This window comes from Physeter macrocephalus, chromosome 2, assembly GCF_002837175.3.
Source record: "Physeter macrocephalus isolate SW-GA chromosome 2, ASM283717v5, whole genome shotgun sequence".
Lineage (NCBI taxonomy): Eukaryota > Metazoa > Chordata > Mammalia > Artiodactyla > Physeteridae > Physeter > Physeter macrocephalus.
The window spans coordinates 123701642-123724074 of NC_041215.1; the positions used below are offsets into that span (position 1 = coordinate 123701642).

General features: G+C 41.7%; 1 protein-coding gene and 1 long non-coding RNA gene across 5 annotated transcripts in view; both read left to right on the forward strand.

The window, feature by feature from the left end:
• MOGAT1 (monoacylglycerol O-acyltransferase 1) overlaps window positions 1-9641 on the forward strand; it is a 34770-nt gene extending 25129 nt beyond the window's left edge. The window contains exon 6 of the mRNA XM_007108512.4: window positions 2770-9641. Coding sequence (XP_007108574.1) covers window positions 2770-2924 — 155 coding nt within the window. The 3' untranslated portion in view covers window positions 2925-9641. The remainder of the gene's footprint in view (window positions 1-2769) is intronic.
• A 494-nt stretch (window positions 9642-10135) lies between these two features.
• Window positions 10136-15722, forward strand: LOC114484644 (uncharacterized). 4 transcript variants are annotated; one of them, XR_003677792.2, is made up of 3 exons: window positions 10136-11107; window positions 11577-11647; window positions 14056-15722. It is a non-coding gene; the product is annotated as an uncharacterized lncRNA (long non-coding RNA). The 4 variants fall into 4 exon arrangements; XR_008619181.1 differs by having other exon boundaries at window positions 11577-11965; window positions 14056-15721; XR_008619179.1 differs by lacking the exon at window positions 14056-15722 and having other exon boundaries at window positions 11577-13564.
• Window positions 15723-22433: the final 6711 nt, after the last annotated feature.

The following is a 22433-nucleotide window of genomic DNA, read 5'->3' on the forward strand; positions in this document are numbered from 1 at the left end:
TGTGGAGAGAGGGAACTCTGGTCTTCTAGGGCTCTGGGGACCCTTCTCAGATTTGCAAGTTTTTGTTTTGTTACCTCTGTCTGTATCCCTAAAAAGTAATTGAGAAAGTTTCTTACTGTCTAATCCAATTTGGGGTTAGTTTAGTAATGAGGGGAAGAAATGCTGGGTTTAAATCTTCATTTCCTTTGGTTTTTGTTTGTTTGTTTTTGTGTATGTGTATGTATAGTTTAGAAACTTTCAGCATCTCAGTTTCTCTGTGGGTAAATAAGAGAAAGACAAGTATGACTGTGTTTGTCTCACAGTTTAAAGGGAAAAATCTAATGATGATAAATTCAATATATATGAGTGTGTTTGAGCTCTCTGGGAGAACTATCCGAAATATAATAAAACCCTTAATAGGAAAAGAACAGGATTGGAATTAACTGTAGGATATCTCAGGAAATAAGACTCAATAATTCAGAATTCACAAGCCCTAATTGAAGTAAGCTGGGAACAACACTCTCCGTCTTCTTAGACCACTCTATCTCTTTATAAATCCCCCCTCCTACCCAGAATAGTTGCACTTAACCTCTCTCCTTGGGATAATTTCACGAAGAAAACAGACACCACAAATTTGCTAGTAGATTTGCAGGTAGATTTCTCAACGCGCAGGTAAATTTCTCAGTGCGTTTCTTTCCTCAGACAACAACAAAGATCAGAGCTGGGTGGAAGAAGCTTCAAGGTCGCTTACTCTTTTATTCCATACATGTGAAAATTAAGGCCAGAGAAGAAGTTACTTACTAGCTCGGTGTACCTGCTGCTGAGCTAGCACTGGATCTGGTCTAGCCTGGTGCTTCCTGTGCAACACCAGCCCCCAATTCCACCCCATCATTTCAGCCTCTCCTAGTCTGTATTTCAACCACAACTGACATGGGAGTTCCCTGGCCATTCTGTGGTTAGAACTCAGTGCTTTCACTGCCTTGGGCCTGGGTTCAATCCCTGGTCGGGGAACTGAGATCCTGCAAGCTGCGTGGCAAAAAAAAAAAAAAAAAAAAGTCAACCCCACTGACAGCGAGATAGTTATGTTAAATCACAAAGGACTGATGTCTACTCTGTATGTTTGACATCCAAGCTTTCAAGGAAAACTGTATAGGATCTTCTTGAGGCTATATAGGGTTAAAAACTTAGCAATTTGAGAATACTAATGTTGTGATAAGGAGATTATATATCTACCCATGGGATATATAGATTATGTGTAACATTGTATATAAATATAGATAGAGAGAGATAGATATCTTCTTAATATATAATATATGTGTGTGTGTTTGTGGTATACATTGCCTTCTCTGTGCTCCCTTACCTCCCATACTATTGTCACACTTCCTTCTACTGTTATCACTTCCTTCTTTCTCTGCTATCTTCTTAACTCATCACCTTTTGTTACTAACATGGATCGAACCTTGGATGTAGCATGGGGAGACGCCGGGTGGGCAAAGGAAGCCCTGCGAGTGCCATTCTGTTACCTACAGCCCCATTTGACCTCATGCCCAAGCTAATCAAATGTAGTAAGCAGTTTGCAGTTCATTGAAAATCCTGTACGTTTTCAACTCTTGGCATCGGTAGCAGCATCAGGCCAGCAGAGGGCGCAATGAGTAGCAGAGAGGACGGAGGACAGCAGGAGCTGGAGCCACGTATATCTAGTCTCTCGAAATCTGACACAAGTGAGATAAAAGTTATTTATTATATAAATGCCTTAAAATACATGTAGGCTTTAAAAAATTAATTCGTTCATTTTTAATTATACAGATAACACCAATGCCTTCTCATTGTAGAAAATTCATACAATACAGATTAAAATTTAAATTCCCCCAGCTCTACCTCCCTCCCTCCAGGTAAGGGCTATCGGTGTACCCTGGAGATTTTCTTAGTGCACTAAAAGCTTATAATGCACCTAGATATAGAAATTTTTAATAAATAGGATCATACTATGTTATTTTACAACTTTTCCCCACCTACAACATTTTAGACATCTCCGTGTGTGTACACACATATATAGTTCATTTTTAAAACTGAGATATAATTGCATGTAACAGTTCGCTTCAAGTGTTGATTTGATATTTGTATATATTGTAAAATGATCACCACAATAAGTCACCATACGCAGTTGCAACAATATTATTTAGTTTTTTAAAAAATTGCTGCCTAGGATTCCACTGAATGAACGGTCTGTGGTTTATTTGTTTTTTTCTGTTAAGACTTTTGGTTGCTTTTGTTTTCCACCATTACAAACAGTGGAATCCTTGTGATTATGTATGTTTTCTAGTACAGATACTTAGCAGTGAAGATATATATTCTTTTCATTTTTTTAGGATGACAAAACAGAGCCAGAATAGAGGGCTGTTGCCTCATGAGTTAAGATTTCCCAGGCAGTGATAATAGAGCACTGTGGTCTGGCTGTCAGCTGTACCAGAGGAGTGAGCTGCTGACGTGGGCACACAGCGATGTCCTCTTATCTCCCAGCTGCAGCCAGCACAGTAGTTCATTTGACTCCAAGTCAAAACCACAAGCGTCTTGACAATCCAGCGTCTGCTGAGAAGGAAAGCTCTTTATTTGCTACCAAAAGAGATGGTGTGACCACGGCAGGCAGCCAGTAAAATGAAAAAGGGATGGGAGCTGGCAGGCCTGACAGATTCTGATTGGGAGATCTTTCTAGGGCTGTCCATTAGAGGTGGTCGTTTGTGGTGGAGTGGTTTTGATTTCTTATGTATGATGTATTCTCTGTTTTTGCAGTTGGCCGCCCAATCCCTGTTCATCAGACCCTGCACCCAACCCCAGAGCAGATTGAGGAGTTACATCAGACCTATATGGAGGAGCTACGGAAATTATTTGAGGAGCACAAAGGGAAGTATGGTATTCCAGAAAATGAAACTCTCATTTTTAGATAACTGTCCTCCTAGAAGGCATGCAAGAGGGCGAGAGACTATCCCACTGAAAGAACAAATATTTAAAATAAATTAAATTTTTTCTTTGATGAAGGAATCAAATTTGCAACTGAGAAGTATTATGTACGGTGACAGATGTTGATGTTTATCTATGGTAACTAAAAATCCAGTGGGTGACTATAGGGTAGGGTTGGAGATGATTTTCAGCCTTTTAATCATCTTCCTCATTTCGGAAGGTAAAAATTATTTTACAAGTTAAGAAGAGGTTTAGAATTATTCACGTGCGGAACTTCCCTGGTTGCGCAGTGGTTAGGGATCCACCTGCCAATGCAGGGGACTCGAGTTCCAGCCCTGGTCTGGGAAGATCCCATATGGCACAGAGCAACTGAGCCCGTGCACCACAACTACTGAGCCTGTGCTCTAGAGCCCACGAGCCACAACTACTGAGCCCACGAGCCACAACTACCGAAGCCCGCACGCTTAGAGCCTGTGCTCCGCAACGAGAGAAGCCACTGCAGTGAGAAGCCCACACACCACAGCAAAGAGTAGCCCCTGCTTGCCACAACTAGAGAAAGCCTGTGCGCAGCAATGAAGACCCAACGCAGCCAAAATAAAACCAAAAATTAATCACGTGCTTAAAAAAAATGGCGGCTTCAAAAAAATCATTAGACCCCTTTACTAAATATTACAATAACTTAATGTGACGTTTTCACTGAATATGACAGCTGTTGTTCAGCACAGCTGGAACATTTACAAGACAGTGTGTAAAATAATTTGCCATGTAGAACTGGCGGACGTCATTTTTTTTTCTGCTTGAACAGACCATTTATTAGTGAATAATGTTACTTTCAAGACTTAGATAATTTGATCCTTCAGGTCATATCAACCAACGCATTTTTATACAATATTGCAGAATTTTAATGCCATTTTGGAAACAGGGTGAATCTACCATATGGAAACCCATGTGGATGAGAGCGTGTCTTCTCTTTTCTGATTGTGCTTAGAAATATTCATTGTTGCCATTTGCTTAGAAATATGTTCGTTTGCTACAGGTAAGGAGGTCTTTTGGAAGACATGCTTTGGATGGGTTTTAAGACGTTGAAATTCCAGAAGGTTTTCACAGTAAAAGGAGGGGTTTTAATTGTCTTCCAATATGGCCTCTTCGAGTAAGATGAGCTCTGAGAGACAGCTCCCTCTCTGGTGAGATGTGACCAGTTCACAGTTGACTCGGGTTATATGATTCTCCCTAAACCAGAATGTCAGGTCCGAGGGAGCGGGATCCTGTCCTTCCTGTTCATGGATGTCTCCTTAGCGCCTGGGTCAGCTCATGATACATAGTAGGCATGAAATAAGTACTTGTTGAATGGGTGTATTTCTAGGTGAACACACAAACCTTGCCATAGGTAAAGAATTTTTTAAAGCTGTACCGTAGTATGAAACCTATTCTAAGAAAAGACGTACTTTCCGAAGGAGGTAATTTATGTGTGATTGTCCCGTGCCAGTAATTGACAATATTGCAGGCTGGTTTGTAAGGAGCAAGTTGAGGAGGGTTTCTGAGAATTAGTCACTAAGCATTAAGTAATTATCCAATAAGTAAGAAGAATATCTAGTTTCCAAGTGATCTCCACTGCCACATGTCTTTCTATACCTCCTCCACTCTCAGTATTTGGGGGCAACTTTATTGAGTTGTTCTAACTTACTGTTACTACGTGTTTAAAACCCCTAATTTTTAAAACATCAGGCCCTGGGCTAGAGCCTGGATTGGGTGTAGCAACAGCAAAACACAATCATGCTGGGTAATGCCGTGAGTAGGAAAGCATTTCGCACACGAAAAAGGGAACCTTCTCGATTGTTCTATAGAAGACTTTTAGGCCAGCATCCCTTTGGCTTCATATGATTGAGCAGTGCAGGAGGCCACTGACACAAGGCCTTAAAATTAGATCAGTTTTTTTGTCAAAGCAGAGAATAGGGCACATCCTATTTTATTCTCTCTCTCTCTCTCTCTCTCTCTCTCTTTTTTTTTTCTGGCCTCTCCTTGTGGCTTGCGGGATCTTAGCTCCCCGACCAGGGGTTGAACCTGGCCTCTGGCAGTGAAAATGCCAAGTCCTAACCGCTGGACCTCCAGGGAATTCCCAGGACACATCCTATTTTAATAGACGCTGATAATTTGACGATAAATCCTTTTTGGTATTACTCAATACCAAACAAATGTAAAAGGAGCACTGTTTACATAAAGCTATGCCCTAGCTGGTCAGGGGTAAGTCTTTCTGAGCAGAGCTGAGAGGCCCAAGTAACCACAACAACTAAAGGCCTTTAAGTATTATAAAATCCATGAACTTCATTCCTTTGGAGAAGTTTATGAAAATCTCATGACACAGTCTTTTGCGATCTCACAAGGTATGAATTTTAATCTCACACTCAGTAGTGAGGGGGCCAAGATGACCACCAACTTCCACTGCATTGTCTAGGAAGCAGTTAAAGCCCATGTGTGGAAAGCAGAGGCCCTGAAAAATGGGAAAAGTTCTGCTCTGATGAATTTATTTAGAATTATGCCATTTAAAAAATCTAGACATCAGCGACTTTAATTTTGGCATACATAAAATCTTATTTTTAGGTACGTGTTAGGGAGTTGATCTCCAGAGGTCTTAATCCAGCAAAGCCAGAAGTCCTTTCATAAACTCAAAGCATAGTTGTAAGTTCCATACAGTCCTACAGACTGCAAATGAATACATATATATTTTTGAATTTATTTATTTATTTTTGGCTGTGTTGGGTCCTTGTTGCTGCGTGGGCTTTCTCTAGTTGAGGTGAGCGGGGGCTACTCTTCGTTGCGGTGCGCGGGCTTCTCATTGCAGTGTCTTCTCTTGTTGCAGAGCACGGGCTCTAGGCGCGTGGGCTCAGTAGTTGTGGCACGTGGGCTCAGTAGTTGTGGCTCACTGCCTCTAGAGCGCAGGATCAGTAGTCTTGGCTCCCGGGCTTAGTTGCTCCGCGGGATGTGGGATCTTCCCGGGCCAGGGCTCGAACCCGTGTCCCCTGCATTGGCAGGTGGATTCTTAACCACTGTGCCACCAGGGAAGCCCGCAAATGAATATTTTGATAGGAATTTTTGCTACAACACAAACGTGAGCCATATATTGTATTCATTAGTCTGGTTGGATGGAGATCTCAACTTTAAAACTTCTCATCTAATATATAATTGCATGTAAAATTTAAAGAGCAAAACAAAATAACGAGAACAACAACAACAACAAAAATTACCCCAGAACACCGGAAGAGAAACTGGGCATATTGCCTTAAGAAAACGTGCACTTACGCTATTTGATTTGGACATCTCTTTCTCCTGTTTCCTTTGCACACCAGGTGCAGGCTGAGTCATTTCCTTTGTCTTGCAGCTAGAAGTATTGAAATTGTCCCTACCCAGCTAGGTCTATGATGTTCACATTGAAGTTTGCAGCTTTGGTGCTTATGAAAGCCAGCCAGTTTTGTTCTGTCTCAAGGGGAACCAGGGCAAGGGATGCTGCGTGGTTTATGCAAACCCTTCACCATGACTGTGAAAACAGTCAAAGTCTGTATAAATCAGGGGTGATGAGTGAGCCTTTATTATTTGTGTAGGGTTAAAGGTAAAATCCCTACTTCCAGCAGAAGGTACATTTCTGTCAAGGGAAGCACAGGAGGTGGAATCTAGATTCAGTGCCCTTACTTCTGTAACTTTGCATCTCTTCCAAACTACCTCACTGGTGCAGATTGCCAAATTTGTGATAAATCTGAAAACATGTTTGTGGTGCATTATCTTTGTCTTCTTTTCCTCTGAAGGAGGAGAAAATGTTGATGGGATCTGTCGGTTGGTTGGTTTTTTCCAATAGCCCAAGTTTGCTGGTTCTCACATGTATATATATTTTTTCTAAGCTAGGTGATAAAATGTCTATTTGTGGGGCTGGGAGAGTACCTTCTAGTAGAATTTGTATTTTTTATTTTTATTTTTTTTTGTGGTACGCGGGCCTCTCACTGCTGCGGCCTCTCCCGTTGCGGAGCACAGGCCCAGCGGCCATGGCTCACGGGCCCAGCCACTCCGCGGCATGTGGGATCTTCCCGGACCGGGGCACGAACCCGCGTCCCCTGCATCGGCAGGCGGACTCTCAACCACTGCGCCACCAGGGAAGCCCTGTATATCTTTTTAAAGGAGAAAAACAAGGCAGTGTCGAAATAACCAAGTAGTTGCTCCTGTTTCTGTAGGATGGTAAACACAGAAGCAGTTCTTTATATTTAAAACAAAGGGATTTCTCTAATGCCTTGTATTGGGTTGACCAAAAAGTTTGTTCCAGATTTCAATGTTACAAAAACCCGAACGAACTTTTTGGCCATCCCAATATTTTAGTTATTTTAATTAATCTTTCCCAAACACCATCAGCTTAGTGCCTTAATATCTTATATGAGAAGAAGAAATTTTATCTCAATCCATAGATAACTCATGGGGTGATGAGTTCCTCGGTGGCAGAAACTGTGCCTTGCGTGTGTTTCGATCCTGGCCCAAAGAGAGCAGACTTCTGCCATCTCTCCGTGAATGCTTGAGGCATTGACCTGGAAGTTTGATGGATGGTGCCGTGGAAGCCCAGTTTTAGAGCTAGAAAGAACTTCATAGTCTGTCAGTTATTCCTTCTGCAGATGAAGCAGTTGAACCCCAGTGAGGTTTAATACGCATTGGAACGGACCCCATGTTCTAGATTGAACAGGAGGTACTGCTATTCTGTGACTGTTGATTAATAAACCCAGGAATCCTCCTATAAAGCAGAAGCATCAAAGAAGTAGAGTACGATGAAAAATACACTTAAGGCAAGGAATTTAACAGCTCTGCAGCAAGCTCTGTCTTCTTGGTATTAAGAACATTTTTCTTTCTTGAGATCAGTACACTGCACTGTTGACTTTTCCTTTTTGCAAGAGCTATTTTGGTGATGTGTCCTGGGCAAAGCCCAAGTTTCCAACAACAGGCTTAGCCACTGGAGCCTTATGTATTGCAACAGCAGGATGGGGCAAGCTGCCTCAGGCCCAGGGCGGGTGACAGAGCCTGCAAACATCTTCCCTCTCAGCTGTGTTGTGATCGTTAATGCAGCCAAAGCCATCCCACCACTCAGACAGGGGTGCAAGCAGAGCTTCTATTACCTCACAGTCAGCTCCAAGCCCCAGTCCATTTTGGCTTCAGCCTCCTCCAGCTGGCTTGTCACAGCTGCTTTTTTTTTTTTTTTTTTAATAGCTCTTAGATTCTGGTTAAGAATTATCTTAGGCTCTCTTGAGAATAAAGGTAAATCCGACCTTCCTTGTATTCCCAAAGGAATTGGGAATTGGCGTGACTCTCTCCTGTTCCATTTCCAAACCAACTTGGAGCTTAAGGTCTTGCTGGTTGGATTTCAATCCCTCTTTTATGGGGATGCAGTCATGTTGAGACAACCACAGAAAGTAACTATCCCATTATTTTCTGCTCTCCAGGCTTCTATGTTCAAATCATCCTTTAGTCCCTGGCCTTCCACTAATTGGCCGTGTGACCTGGGCTCCGTGGCTTCCTATGTAAATAGAGTTAGGAGTGAATGATCTCCGAGGTTCCTTCTGGCTCTATCTCTGTGGTCTCTCCCTGGCCTTTTTTCTGTCATTGTGATGACATCTAGTTGGAGATGCAGATTTATGTGATGACTTTTCCTTTTCCTGTACCATCCTCATTTGATTGTGTTCCTCCAAGACATGCAGTGAGTTCAAACGATTGTCTCACCTTCTGGTTATTTATAAAACACAGATTGCTACTGAAATTTCTTCACAGTGACCTTTCATCATGGTGTTTTTAAGAAATCATTTACATCTCTACGTAAAAATCAGAGACATTTATCTATGAGGCTTCCTCCTTTATATCATTCAAAACTAGAGCATAACAGTTTATTACTTGTTAAACTCTTTCTAGAAGATGGTGAATTTTTATATTTTCTTTATTGGGTGTGTGGCTGTGTGCTTTTTAAAAGCTCTCGGTTTGTAAAGTTTTGACCAATAAATGTGTTTTCTGCCCAAGTTATAAATGTGTGAGTGTCTTGTTTCACTTGGATGGAATGCTTTTCCTTTCCTCACACCTTGACAAGGCTGAATTAACTTGGACTTGGGGATGAATACAGCAAGGGAATTGCAGTGAAAAGGTGAGCATTGCAAATTCTCCTACTGAAGAGTCAGTCCTTTAAATTCACTTGCTGGGATAAAAGACAAAACAGAAAACAGGGGCAGGGCTAACAAAAAAGTACAGGTGTGCAGGGTGAAACGAGAGCAGAGAACAAGAGCAGAGGACAGTGAGAGGAAACAAGTCAGGAAATTGCTGTGGTCTCATGTGGTTGGAATAAGTGTGAAACCTCTCAGATCCAGGAATATTAAAAAACTGGTCAAAAAATTTACAGGTTCTCAGTCAAGTGAATCACTTCTAGTGCGTACTGGGTTTCTTTTTGGATGATGAAAGTGTTCTAAAATTAGATTGTGGTGACGGTTGCACAATTCTGTGACTATTCTAAAAACCCCTAAACTCTACACTTTAAATGGGTGAATTGTACAGTATGTGAATTATGTCTCAATAAAGACGTTTTATAAACTCAAGTCAATCAGACACTTGCCAAAATAAAGGGAGAAGTTTAAAAATTCTTTTGTTTAATGTGTCAGAAATGAAATGGCCTCCCTTTGATGCCAGCACTTTGAATGGTGAAGTTTATTCCTTGATTTTTGAGACCTGTTGGTGTTTCTGCTGTTCCTTTTCAAAACAGGTGTTTTCAGTATTCTTTTTAAGTATTTTATTGGATAAAGAACACGCTGTTTTATTATGGTGTAAAATACTGTTTGACTTTCATTTTTCCCAGTATTTTATTAATACTGTCGCTGAAAACTGAGTAAATATTATCATGTAAAGATAGCAATCAGTATTTATTGACCACCTACAATGTGCCAGATTCAGGGCTAAGTACGTTATGACATTTAGCTCTTAAAATAGCCCTATGGATTGGTACTATTTTTATCCCATAGGAAACAGGGGCTCAGAGCAGCTAAGAGCTCTAGTGGAAGCAACCCTGCTGGCGGGTGGCGGAGCTCAGACATGATGCCAGGTCCTCTGGCCAGGCCCAAGGCTTTGGGTGTAGGGCTCAGGAGCCCTGGGGTGTGTGCCGTCTCTTTCAGTAACTGGCTGCGTGACTCTGGGTAAGTGACCTTGTATTCTCTACCTATCAAATGAGAAGGTGGGACGTGATTGTGAAGATTCCTTATAGGTCCACCTAGACGTGATTCTATTCTAAAACCGTCTACATTTCCAGACCCCTCCCCAAACCCAGTGGGCATGGCAGCCATTCTCAGGGCTGAGAGCAACTCAGGGGACCCATGGTGAGATGGAAAAATGTTGTTTGCCACTAGAAGGACAGAGTGAGGAAGTTTCATCAGTGGACTAAGATTTGTTGTCAAAGTTTTAAATGTTATATGAAGAATACTTGTTTAATTAAAAGTCTTGATTTTGGGGGGAAACTGTTACTTCATAGAGCATTAGCGAGGGAAAGATCATTTTTTCAAACTATTTTATTTTATTATTTTTTAAAATTGAAGTATAGTTGATTAATAGGATGTTAGTTTCAGGTATACAGCAAAGTGATTCGGTCATATATATATTCTTTTTCAGATTCTTTTCCCTTATAGGTTATTACAAACTACTGAGTATAGTTCCCTGTGCTATACAGTAGATCCTTGTTGGTTATCTGTTTTATATGTAGTAGTATGTGTATGTTAATCCCAAACTCCTAATTTATCCCTTCCCCCCTTCCAAACTGTATTTTAAAATTCATTTTCTTTATCACACGTGTGTATGTATATGTGTGTTCCTAAGTACCTTTAAAAATTTTTCTCTATACAATTGCCGCATGTTCCACATTTAAGAAGAAATGTCTCCTGTTTGACGTCTCCTTCCCTGTCTTCTCCAGCTCTCCACAAACAACAACATCTTTAAAAATTCAAGATGGAAAGGAGGTTTGATCTTTAGTTGGACCTGATACTGGCATTTTACATGGGATGCTGAAATAAAGGAATGCTGTGATCTATCTTAGATTGGTTGACTCTATAAAAGCAGGATCACATAATTTGTAATTTCAAATTCGCTTAACTTTAAAATCACATTGAATCCATGCATATGGAATGTAAGTCATGTTAAATAATTTTAGTGGGATTTGCAGAAGGGCTTATATGTTATATAGCTATAGATACAGGCATTGATGTATAGCTATATAGATATTCATTACTGTTATTGAAATAATATCCAGACAAAGGAAATTTTAAATCACTCAGAAGAAAAGTAAATGTGATTCATTTGGGAACTAGCTCTACTTTTAAAGGTGGATTTGATTTATGGTATTTCGAATAATATATAGTTGATTGAACTTAGTGCGGTTATTATCACCAGTAAACAGAGGAGATATGGCATAGTGACACTACAGTGTTTCCAGAAGTTGCAACATAGTGTATTGTTTCAAACCAGGACCCAAGCATATTTGCACCTGAAAAGCACTGCAGCTCCAGAGGGAGGGGCGACCCTCCCAGCCGGGGAAGCCCTTGATCAGACATCCCAGGCACACTTCTTCCCCTTTTCTATCTTCTTCTGTTATTCAGGTTTTTTTCAAAACATTGGCTTCTACTTTGTCCATAATCCAGGAAAAAGAAAAATAAGAGGAAGTGAAGGGGTAAGTTAAATTGCAAGAAGCAACCAAGAAACTTACTTTTTGCCCGTGGTCAGGTCACGGACCATGAAAGTAGGGAAGAGTTAATAAGAAAGCAATGGGGCTGCACGAGGAGGAGGACGTCTCGAGATTCTACATTTTACGTTAAAGGACTGTTCACATTCCATTCCATGGTGTGTCCTTGTCCTGGAGGACTTTCATTTCAGTAACAGGTGACAGGAACACATCTGGTGCTGCCTGAGTGAAATGGCATCTCAGAAGTGGTGCCCCAGTGAAGGAAGATCTGTCTTCTTCTTGGCCCTTTCCTGGTAGTGTGAAGGAGTGAGTCCTACGATAGCAATTCACATTTTCTTAGCTCTACCACTATGATAAGGATCTTTGCTATTTACCTGATTACTGTTATGAATCCACTATCTCTTACCTAGACGTCTGGACAGTTGAAAATCTTAGCCGAAAGTATTTTTTTTCCCCAATACTGTGTCAGGTTGACAGATGATATTAGCAACTAGCCCAAAGATCAAATAGTCAGGTGAAAACAGAATAGTGAAATGGTGTTTAAATCTGCCTAGGCAATGTGACCATTAGAACTATGTATTTGCATGGTTACTGTAGAGAGTTCGATGAAAGAAACCATCAGGATAATTTGGCTAAGGGTAATTTGCTGAGTTTAGATGTTTAGATGATAGAGCTTATGCAGAACAGTGTGCCTGAGAGGTCATTTGTGGCCAGAGAAACCCCTTTTCATAAGGAACTATTGGTACTGAACTTTTGAATTGCTCTGAAGCTGTTACCACATCATTTTGGCCTGACTTTATTGCAGGTATTAGTTTCCTTTCCACATCTTGATAGGCTTAGAAACTGCCCCAGGGCCATAATTTCAAAGGAGGAATGTCTCTTCCATCCTGTCTGTGATTTCTCTTTGCTCAGGGCTCTAGTTTTTGTGAAACAGAGGCATGCAGTAACTTCAGTCTGATCCTCTCTCTGGGGTATATAATGTGTTTTCTGCTAATTCACTGAGTTCCATCAGGGTTGCTTCCTGCCAGAATTATTTGGCAAGAATCTGCTGAAGAATTATTTTCAGATTTGTTTGTAGTTACTAGATTCAATCGGAATTTCCTGCATCTCCTGGCAATTCAAAGATTTTCTTGGAGGGGCCAAGGCCCGAGCTGCAAGGTGTATTTCTACGAGTAAATGCAAGAAGTCTGGGCACAGCATGGAGGAAGATGCTTGGGGTCCAGTTCTGAACATCTTCCCAGTCAATTTGACAATTTTGATCCAGCACTGACTCAGTGAAAAGAACCAAGGCACAAGACATGTGTTCTGCCCTCTACGGGGCCATAATTAGAAAGTGTGTTACAGGAGAGAGAGGGAAGCAGCTGTCACAGATCAGCACCAGCCCAGAGCTTTGGCCATGTAGAGAGATGAGTTATGGCTGGGGGATCCGGGAGGAGTCATGGAGGGAATGGAATTGACTTGGGCTTGCAAAGCCGAGGAAGACCTAGGTGAGCACAAAGGAGAATCTCAGGCAGAGGAGTCAGGATAGGGTGGCCAACTTGTCACAGTTTTCCTAGCACTTTCCTGGTTTTAGCAGTAAAAGCTCCCATCCTAGGAACCCCTCAATCCCAAGCAAAGTGGGGTGGTCAGCCACCCTAGGCAGGAAGGCAGAGCGAGTGGCTACCTCGACCTGTAGGAGGGATGGCAGGGAGGCTTTTTGTTTTGTTTTCTTTTTTAATGTATTAGAGAGCAGCTTTTAAACCAATCTTTGGAAAAATGAATAATTCCAGCTTAGCTATATAGCCTCTAATACTCTGAAATTTCCCAGCTACTGGGAATTCAATGTGAATGATGGGCTTAAGGCTCTGGAAGGTCACCATACATTTGAGTGAGATTTTGTCATGAGTTCCCCTTAATGCCCTCTTGTGTCCAAGTGGCCTCAAAATTAATGACAGTGAGTATTCCCCAAGAGTCCGGGTCCTGTGGAGAGAGTTATTCTGTGACTGTGACCATCTTTTCTGAGCTTCATTTTCTCTCTCTACAAGGAGAAATTATTTTCTCCTCTAATGGATTTCTAAAATATTTTTAATGAATGGGTGCCTAGACCCTGGGACTTTTGAAACTCCAGGTATACTTAGAGATCTGAAATATTAGAAAATGCCCTAATCTTTATATAGCATTTACTCCAAGTTTTTATTTTGTTTTGTTCTGCCTTGTACATGTTAAATATATAAATCTATTATTTATAAATTTATATTTATTTTAACAATATATTTATTTCATTTAATATAAATATATATATCATTCAAATAAATCTTTTTTTAAGATTTTTTTTTTGATGTGGACCACTTTTAAAGACTTTATTGAACTTGTTACAATATTGCTTCTGTTTTATGGTTTGTTTTTTTGGCCACTAGGCATGTGGGATCTCAGCTCCTTGACCAGGGATCGAACCTGCATCTCCTGCATTGGAAGGCGAAGTCTTAACCACTGGACTGCCAGGGAAGTCCCTCAAATAAATGTTATTTATTTACACCTTGCTCCCGGAAGGACTACAGATGGAATAGCTCTGCTAGAGATTTCATGATCTAAATGGTCACTTATGAAACTTAATAAAAAGGAGAATTGAATATAAGAATACCAAATTCCAGCTGAGTATTTACTTACAATAATAAAATTATCTCTCTTTTATAGAAGATTCACTGAGTAGTAGGAACTAGCAGTGATTGATGCTTTTACATCTTTGCCACAGTTAAATGAGCACATTTAATTTTGGAACACAGCTTCTTAAACGTTTTATATCCTTCCCACCCCAAGTACCTTGGCAGATTTAACTCGGGCTAAAGTTGAACTCCCCTCAGTGGGAGCCTGGGGTTACGTGACCACAATCAAATTCCTAAAGAAATGGAAAGTTTCCCATGGGAAGCATCTGTCTAAGTTATTCTTTCCCCAGTGACCATTGTTTAGACTAGGTTTAGAAAAACTATAGACTGCTTCAAATCAATTCCAATGCCAGAGACCAAAGAAAGCATTAGATCTTTGAACAAAAATGAAATATATCAGATAAAAATGTAGTCAACCTTGTGCTTGTTTCTTCGTGGTCACAAAAATGTCACCACAGCTCCAGACATCACATCTGTGTTTAAGGCAGGAAGAAGAAGAGAGGAGTCAACTCTCTTCTTTTACTTTATTAGGATCTACACTATCTTTTCTACCATCCCTCTTGCAAACTTTCCTTGACATTTTATTGGTCAGAACTGGGTCACATGGTTTTCCCCTCCCCTACAAATATCTCTGGGAAAGTGAGTATTGACTTTTCATTCTCTGTAGCAGGGGTCAGCAAACTTGAAGACTGAGACAGTAAATATGTTAGGCTTTGCAGGCCACTTGGTCACAACTACTCACCTCTGCCATGTGATGCAAAAGCAGCCATAGATAATGTGTACATGAATTAACGTGACTGTGTTCCAATACAACTTTAGTTGTGAACAATGAATTTTGAATTTCATGTCATATTCATGAAGTATTATTCTTCTTTTGATCTTCCTTCCACCATTTAGAAGTGTGGAAATCATCCTTGGCTCCTGGGCTCTACAAACACAGAACCCCATTCCTCTGTGTGAGAGAAGGGTGTGAATGGCTTTGGAAGGCCCACCACGTGCTGCAGCAAATAGGCCCTATACCTTGAATACAGTTTACTGAAAAGTGCTGACATGTTCAGTCTATCAAGCAGACATTAATTTTCCTGAGAGCAACAAAAAACACCTGCTTCCCAGTCATGTTCCTTGTCATGAACAAAGTGAAGTTTACCAGATACATTTAACTCAGGAAATCCGTACTGTTGATTTTCTGGATCAGGAAGCCTTATATATTTTACATATTTTGTTTTAAGTTGCCCTGTAGTGACTGCAAAACTGGATCAGACTCTACATGAGAAAACTCTAGAACAGTCTAGAACTCTAACCAGAAAATTATTGACACTATAACGAAAGCACTTGCATAATCCCTCAAAGGTCTGTTTGCATCAACTTCATAAAAATTCAGAGGCAAAATTACCCTAGATACTAGTTAAAACAGGAGAGTGATGTGTTAGATACACTGATCTAATGATTATTCTCTTTGAAAGTATCTCTAAAATGTTACATGTTCATTTTCTATTTTCTTTTGAACTTCATAATTTTATAATTATGTTGTGTTTGTGTATTTCTATATCAATATTTACATATATACATATAATTTTAATATGAAATAATCCTAATATATATACTATGAATAATATATGGATATATAATATATACATATCTATGTAATCTGATACTTCCTTCTTATAAAAAGAAATGTATTGCGTTATGTAGCTGGGGAGTCTAGGGCTTCAGTCACGATTCCAGATGCTCAGTGATATCATCAGAACTAGTCTTGCATCATGTCTCCTCTCTTCTCTCCACTGTGTTGACTTCATGCTCAGACTCCCTCAATGGTGGTAAGATGGGCACCTACAGCTGCAGGCATACATCCTACCAGCTTAGCATTCCCAGAGGAAAAAGACCTGCTCTTTTCCCTAGGATTGGGTCTCACTGAACTGACCTGGATCGTGTGTTCACCCCCGAACACATCACTGTGGTCAAGAGGTTGGAATATGCCAACTGGCCTGGCTTGGGCTGTGTGGTTGAGTGTCCCTCCCTAGAGCTGGCGATGTCATAGAGCTGGCTGGTTTGCCTGAACCACATGGTCAGAGAATTGAGAATAAGCGCGTCCCCAAAGGAAAATCCGAGCGAATGGATTCTGGAAAGACAAACAACTATCCACTACAATAACATTAGCATTTTACTTTTCACAAACGAATCAGGAAGACATTAAGGAGACTCAAGGAAAATGGAGGAGGAATGGGAAAACCATGGGAATGTAAAGAAAATGTTTTATAGTGAAAGGGGGCAAGGTCAGGGGTTCGTAATCTTGGCAATGTATCAGAAAAGTATAGGTAGTTAAAAAAAAAAAAAAGATTTCTGCGCCTTACCCCAGGCTGACTGCGTCAGAATCTGAGGGTGAGGTCCAAGAGTCTGTATATTTTTAAACACCCCAGGCAATAGATATGCAGCTTATCCGTAGATTTGCTTTGTGAACCAGTCAATGGCATTGCATTAGAGTACAGGATACATTGCCGTAGCAAAGAGATCTCAAACTACAGAGGCCTGAATAAGAAAGTAACTTCTTTCTCACAAAATAGTCTGGAGGTGAATGGTCCAGGATGCTGAGTGTTTTCATTCAAAGACCCAAGTTACTTCCATTTGTCTGAGCACCATCCCCTAGGGAGTTGTCCTTGTCTGCATAGGTGAAGCTGGCTGCTGCCACGTCCGCATTCTAGCCCAGCGGAAAAACAGAGAGCAGAGCAGCACAGCGTTGTATGCTAAGACCAAGGCTCAGAAGTACACACCTCTCTTCCGCTTTCATTGTATTGGCACCGGCTGCAAGGCAAGCTGGAGAGTATAGTCCTTCTCTCATCTAAGATATAAATATATTTTTTTCTTGTCTCTAAACACACACACACACACACACACATAAATAGCTAAATGGGCATATGCCCAGCTAAGATTTGATACCTAAAAATACACACCTCTCTTCCGCTTTCATTGTATTGGCACCGGCTGCAAGGCAAGCTGGAGAGTATAGTCCTTCTCTCATCTAAGATATAAATATATTTTTTTCTTGTCTCTAAACACACACACACACACACACATAAATAGCTAAATGGGCATATGCCCAGCTAAGATTTGATACCTAAAAATGAAACTACTTTCAGTTAAACATGGTAAATTGAGTGCTTGCATTAATCTTTACTCTTTCATGAGACCCTACCGACATGAGAATAGAGAGATAAAAATAGTGAAAAGTGGAAAAGTCAAAGAGAACAGGGGAGGAATAAGAGGAAAAAGCGATGTCAACCCTATTTTGCAAAATGGAAAACAGGTGAACAAGTGGTAACTGAGTAGGCAGAACAGAAAAAACAGAAACTTAATGCCTGAGAGAGTTGAGGGGGAATGTCCAGCGAGAAGCAAGCTGATTCCCATTGCAGATTCTCGGAAAGGCCAAACCGTGGAAGGCACCACCTTTCAAAATTTGGGTGAGGGGAATTCCCTGGAGGGCCAGTGGTTAGGACTCGGCACTTTCACTGCCGTGGCCCCGGTTCGGTCCCTGGTCGGGGAACTAAGATCCTGCAAGCCACATGGCACAGCCAAAAACCAACCAGACGAACAAAAAACAAACAAAAAAAAAGTTGGCTGCGGAGGGGACGGAAAACAGAGAGTAGTCGAAGTTCTCTTGAAGAAGCAGACTCCCAGATTCCCTGCCCTAGCTTCTGCAGCTTGTCCATCGCCTACCTGAATATAGCACAAGCGCTTTGCTCTTGGAAATTCTAGAGAAACTCTGAGCTCTGGGGCGCCAAGCTCAGTGGAGGGGAATAGGGTGGTGAGGTGCCTTTTCATATTGAATGGTAATTCCCACAGCCTCCTTCTCACACTAGGTTCCCATGATCCCGGGCAGCCGGTTTTCTATTACCCGCAAAGGGAGACTGAGAATTCCTCTTTGGGGAAGGCAACCAACCCAAGAGAGAAGATTCCAGTCCTTGTGTGTCCCCATCTGCCACAATATACTGCCACAATATAATGATGCCGACCAATGAATAAACTCTATTTACACAGAGCTGCTGGTCAGCTTTTTAGTGGCAGTAATGGACATCCAAGAATCAACCGACATTTCAAGAAAGGCTTCAATGGGAGCAAATATAGCAGATGAGGAACATGGGCGAGATGGAGACAGCGGAAGAAAACTTACGATAATGTATATCTTTAGAGAGATAAGAGAAAATTTTGCAACAATAAGACAAGAACAGAATGCTATGTAAAAAAGAGGATTAAGAAAAAAGATAGTGACATAACCATACAGGGATGATGGGAGGAGGAGAAAAATAGGTGTGGGAATGTATGTATGAGGAAGTCAAATTCTACTATTGCGTAGAATAGAGCCAACGGAGTCTAAATTAAAAGTCAAGAAATAGCAATTTAAGCATGTAATTTAGTATATAGATATAAAGACGTAAAGAAAGCTAAATGGGTAGAAAATTGCTGACTGGAAGTGGGCACTGAGGGTGGTGAAGGTGAGACAGGAGACTGCAGCTTTTTATTATAAGCCGATACTTATTTGATTTACAAAACCGTGCATGTAACATTAAAATGTGTTTTAACATTTTTATTAGTTTTAATATTATTCTAAAATATTTTATATATACTTTAAAATAGCAAAAATGTTAATATCTCATTTCTTGAAGACTGCTTCCCAATAAGATGTGGAGCTGTAAATGTACCCGAAGTCTGTGTGTGAAGTAATTAGTGGGAAGAGCAGCGCGGTGGACCGGGGGAAGAAGCAGTGTACAGGGGAGCTCGTGGGCTTAAGATCTGAAGGCATTTGAAAGAATCCTGAAACTTTCAGGAGAAAAAGTGGGAGTTCCTGTTTTAAGAAATCTGAGCAAATCATTATGGACCAAGCTGCCAAATATCAACAGGGTTGGCAGATGTTGTAGAAATTACAGATGCTCTGTTACTAAACCTTTTTGTTTGTACATTTGAATAATGGGAAGTCTGTTCAGATAATATTGGGAAATGAAGACTTGCTTTCCCCTTTGAGTTACAACCAGAAGTGCTTTGCATAGCAACAAGCCAGACACTACTGACTGGCCTCTCAAACCCCCCTCTCCCTGACTGGCATCCCAGTAAACAGGTCAGATACTTGCTTTCTCAGTCTATGTGGCCCAGTTCTGGTCAATGACATATAAGGGAGTCTGCTTAGGGACCTCTGGGAAGTTTTGTCCTTCCTCATGAGGAGTTAGGGCATTGGGAAAGAGATTCTGCAGGCTGGCTTTGAACAGGGTGATGATGTCATTTTCCAGCTCTCTGTGGACGTCTTCCAACCACAAGGGCATGACCAAGGGAATTTCCGAAGACACCAGTCCAAAGCCCGGGCATCAACAAATCCCAAACCAATACCAGTAACTGTGTAACTCATGTCTCCCCAAGCCAAAGTCAATCTGTCTTGCCTGTTTTTTTTTTTTTTTTTTTTTTTTTTTTTTTGGGTGGGGGGACCAAAAGCATTTCTACTTTCACCATTGGTCCAAATATGTCATTGTATTACTTTCATAAATAATATTATGATCTTGGCGATTAGGCAGTTTCCCCTGTGGCAACTGAGTGAAGGAAGGCAAAATGATCCACTCACATCAGTAGGATCATTCATTACATTTGTCCATTTGTATGAAAGCTCAAAACAGCTTTTCAAGAAGTGGACCTTGGGACACAGGTGTCGTAGGTGTGATGGACTCATGATTCCCTCATCCCTGGGGGTTGCTTCGACGGGACTGGAGTAGCAAGAATCTTTAGGGCTGCTGGAGCCCCTGGGGCAGCGATAGCTCCCTCTAGTTGCCTTGTCCACTTACCCTCAATGCACTGTACAAACATCATCCTTTACTCTGAGTACCATCAAGTAAAATGTGCCAGGAAGCCATGCGTTGGGACTCACTCATGGCCTTTATGTGCATTTTCTCTCTTGGTCTTTACAGGAGCCTTCTGAAGTTATTATTAATCTCTTCCAAGTGTAGAGACTGAGTCCCTGGATAAGTTAGATATTTGAGGATTAAAAAATAATCAGACATTCTACCCCTAAGAAAAGAATTTTATCCTATAAAACAAGGTTTTAAAAATCCCCACTCTAGGGTTGGGTCATTTTCATCTTTATCTGTTGATTCCCATGACAGACAATCAGCAAGCATTTGCTGAGCACCTGCTATGTCCTTAAAGGCCCCAAAGAAGACTCAGTGACCTGAAGTTCCGTGAAAAACAAGCCAGAAACAGGCAAAAATGAGAAAAGGGTTCAGCCTATTAGGTCGGTGCATGGTGTGATACTGTTTTGTTTTACATGGATAAAGGCTGCTTTTGGGCACTACCTGGCAGTCCAGTGGTTAGGACTCAGTGCTTGCATTGCAGGAGGCCCAGATTTGATCCCTGGTCGGAGAGCTAAGGTCCTTCCAGCCACAAGGCATGGCCAAAAAAACAAACAAACAAACAAAAAAGTCTGCTCTAAAGTCTGAAGGACAATCAAGTACAGGGTGTTGAATGATCAGGAGGAAGCAGTACTCCTCCCCAGGTCCTTCAACATCGGCACCCCAAAGAGAAACAAACTGTTATACAGGAAATACAGTTTACTTCCTGCCTTCAGTCCCGTTTTAAAAAAATAAACTAAAAATAAGTAATAGATAATGGAGGGCTTCCCTGGTGGCGCAGTGGTTAAGAATCCGCCTGCCAATGTAAGGGACACGGGTTCAAGCCCTGGTCCGGGAAGATCCCACATGCCGCAAAACAGCTAAGCCCGTGCGCCACAACTGCTGAGCCCGCGCTCTAGAGTCCGCGAGCCACAAATACTGAGCCTGCGAGCCACAACTACTGAAGCCCGTGCACCTAGAGCCTGTGCTCCACAGCAAGGGAAGCCACTGCAATGAGAAGTCCGTGCACCGCAGTGAAGAGTAGCCCCTGCTCCCCGCCGCAAGTAGAGAAAGGCCACGCACAGCAACGAAGACCCAACGCAGCCAAAAATAAATAAATTAAATAAATTTATTTAAAAAAAAACAAAAAAGATAATGGAGTGCCCCCATCCACAGCCATTTGGGTGGCAGAGTCAGAATTCAGAAGTAGGTCTCCAGACTCCCTCTACAGCTGCGGAGAGAAGAGGCACACTTATTATTCCCAGCTCTCCACCCTCATGTTACCGCTTCCCTCGGAGGCGACCGGACAATAAGGAACGTTCACAGCGAGAAAGGAACGTGGCAGGAGGCAGCTAGTGGGGCGATGTACTGGAGGATGGTTTGCCAACCGCAGAACTGAAAGCTGAGAGAATGAGGGTGGCTCGGCCAGCTCCAACCCCTGTAATCGTGGTCGGTGAGGATGTGATGCGACCAGAGAGGCTGGGACATGACAGTGGCCGCATTGTTCTGCGGGACTGAGGCCGAACGTACTTCCTCACCATTTGTTTCTCTGGCCTCCTGAACTCCACTAGATGGCATTGTCCTCGCCCCGTGCCAGCTGCCGGTGGTGAGAAAACGGGGAAGAGTTTGCGTGGGTGCAGGCTGGGCTCCGCCTAAGTGTGCGTGGCGTTTCTTGTTTCTCTAACTTCTGGGGCTGTTTGTCTGAGACTCTCAGCCCCGAGGCTACTGCTGGTCAGATGTTTTATTTCCACTTGTGAACCAAGATGGTGGGGCTCTGATGAGGAATCAAAGAGGTCTGGGGGACCAGAAAGCTAGTAGGACCTTCTCTTTATAAGAATGAGGAAAACAAAGCCCCAACAGGCCAAATGAATTTCCCCAAATCTCAAAACTACTCAGTGACAGAGGCAGGAAATTCTCCCTGCTTGGGAGCCTGCCACCTCCTGGGTGTGTGACCTTGGTCAAAAAACGCAACTTCTCTGAGCTTCATTTTTCTCATCTGTAGAGACTGTAAAAGAACATTTTCTATAGCGCTGGGAGAAGGAGCTGAGATTGTTCATATAAAGGGCATACCCCCCTGTCTGAGCACACAGTACATGTGGAGATGTTTGCTTTATATTATCCTTGATTCCTAGGCTGTTTCTCTCCATTCAGTTCTGTAGGTCTTCACTGTGCTAATAGCTAACTGTAGAAATCACAGTAAAAGCATCCCATTTGTAGAAACTCATGGAGCTATACACCTAAAAAGTGCGAATTTTACTGTATCTAAATTAT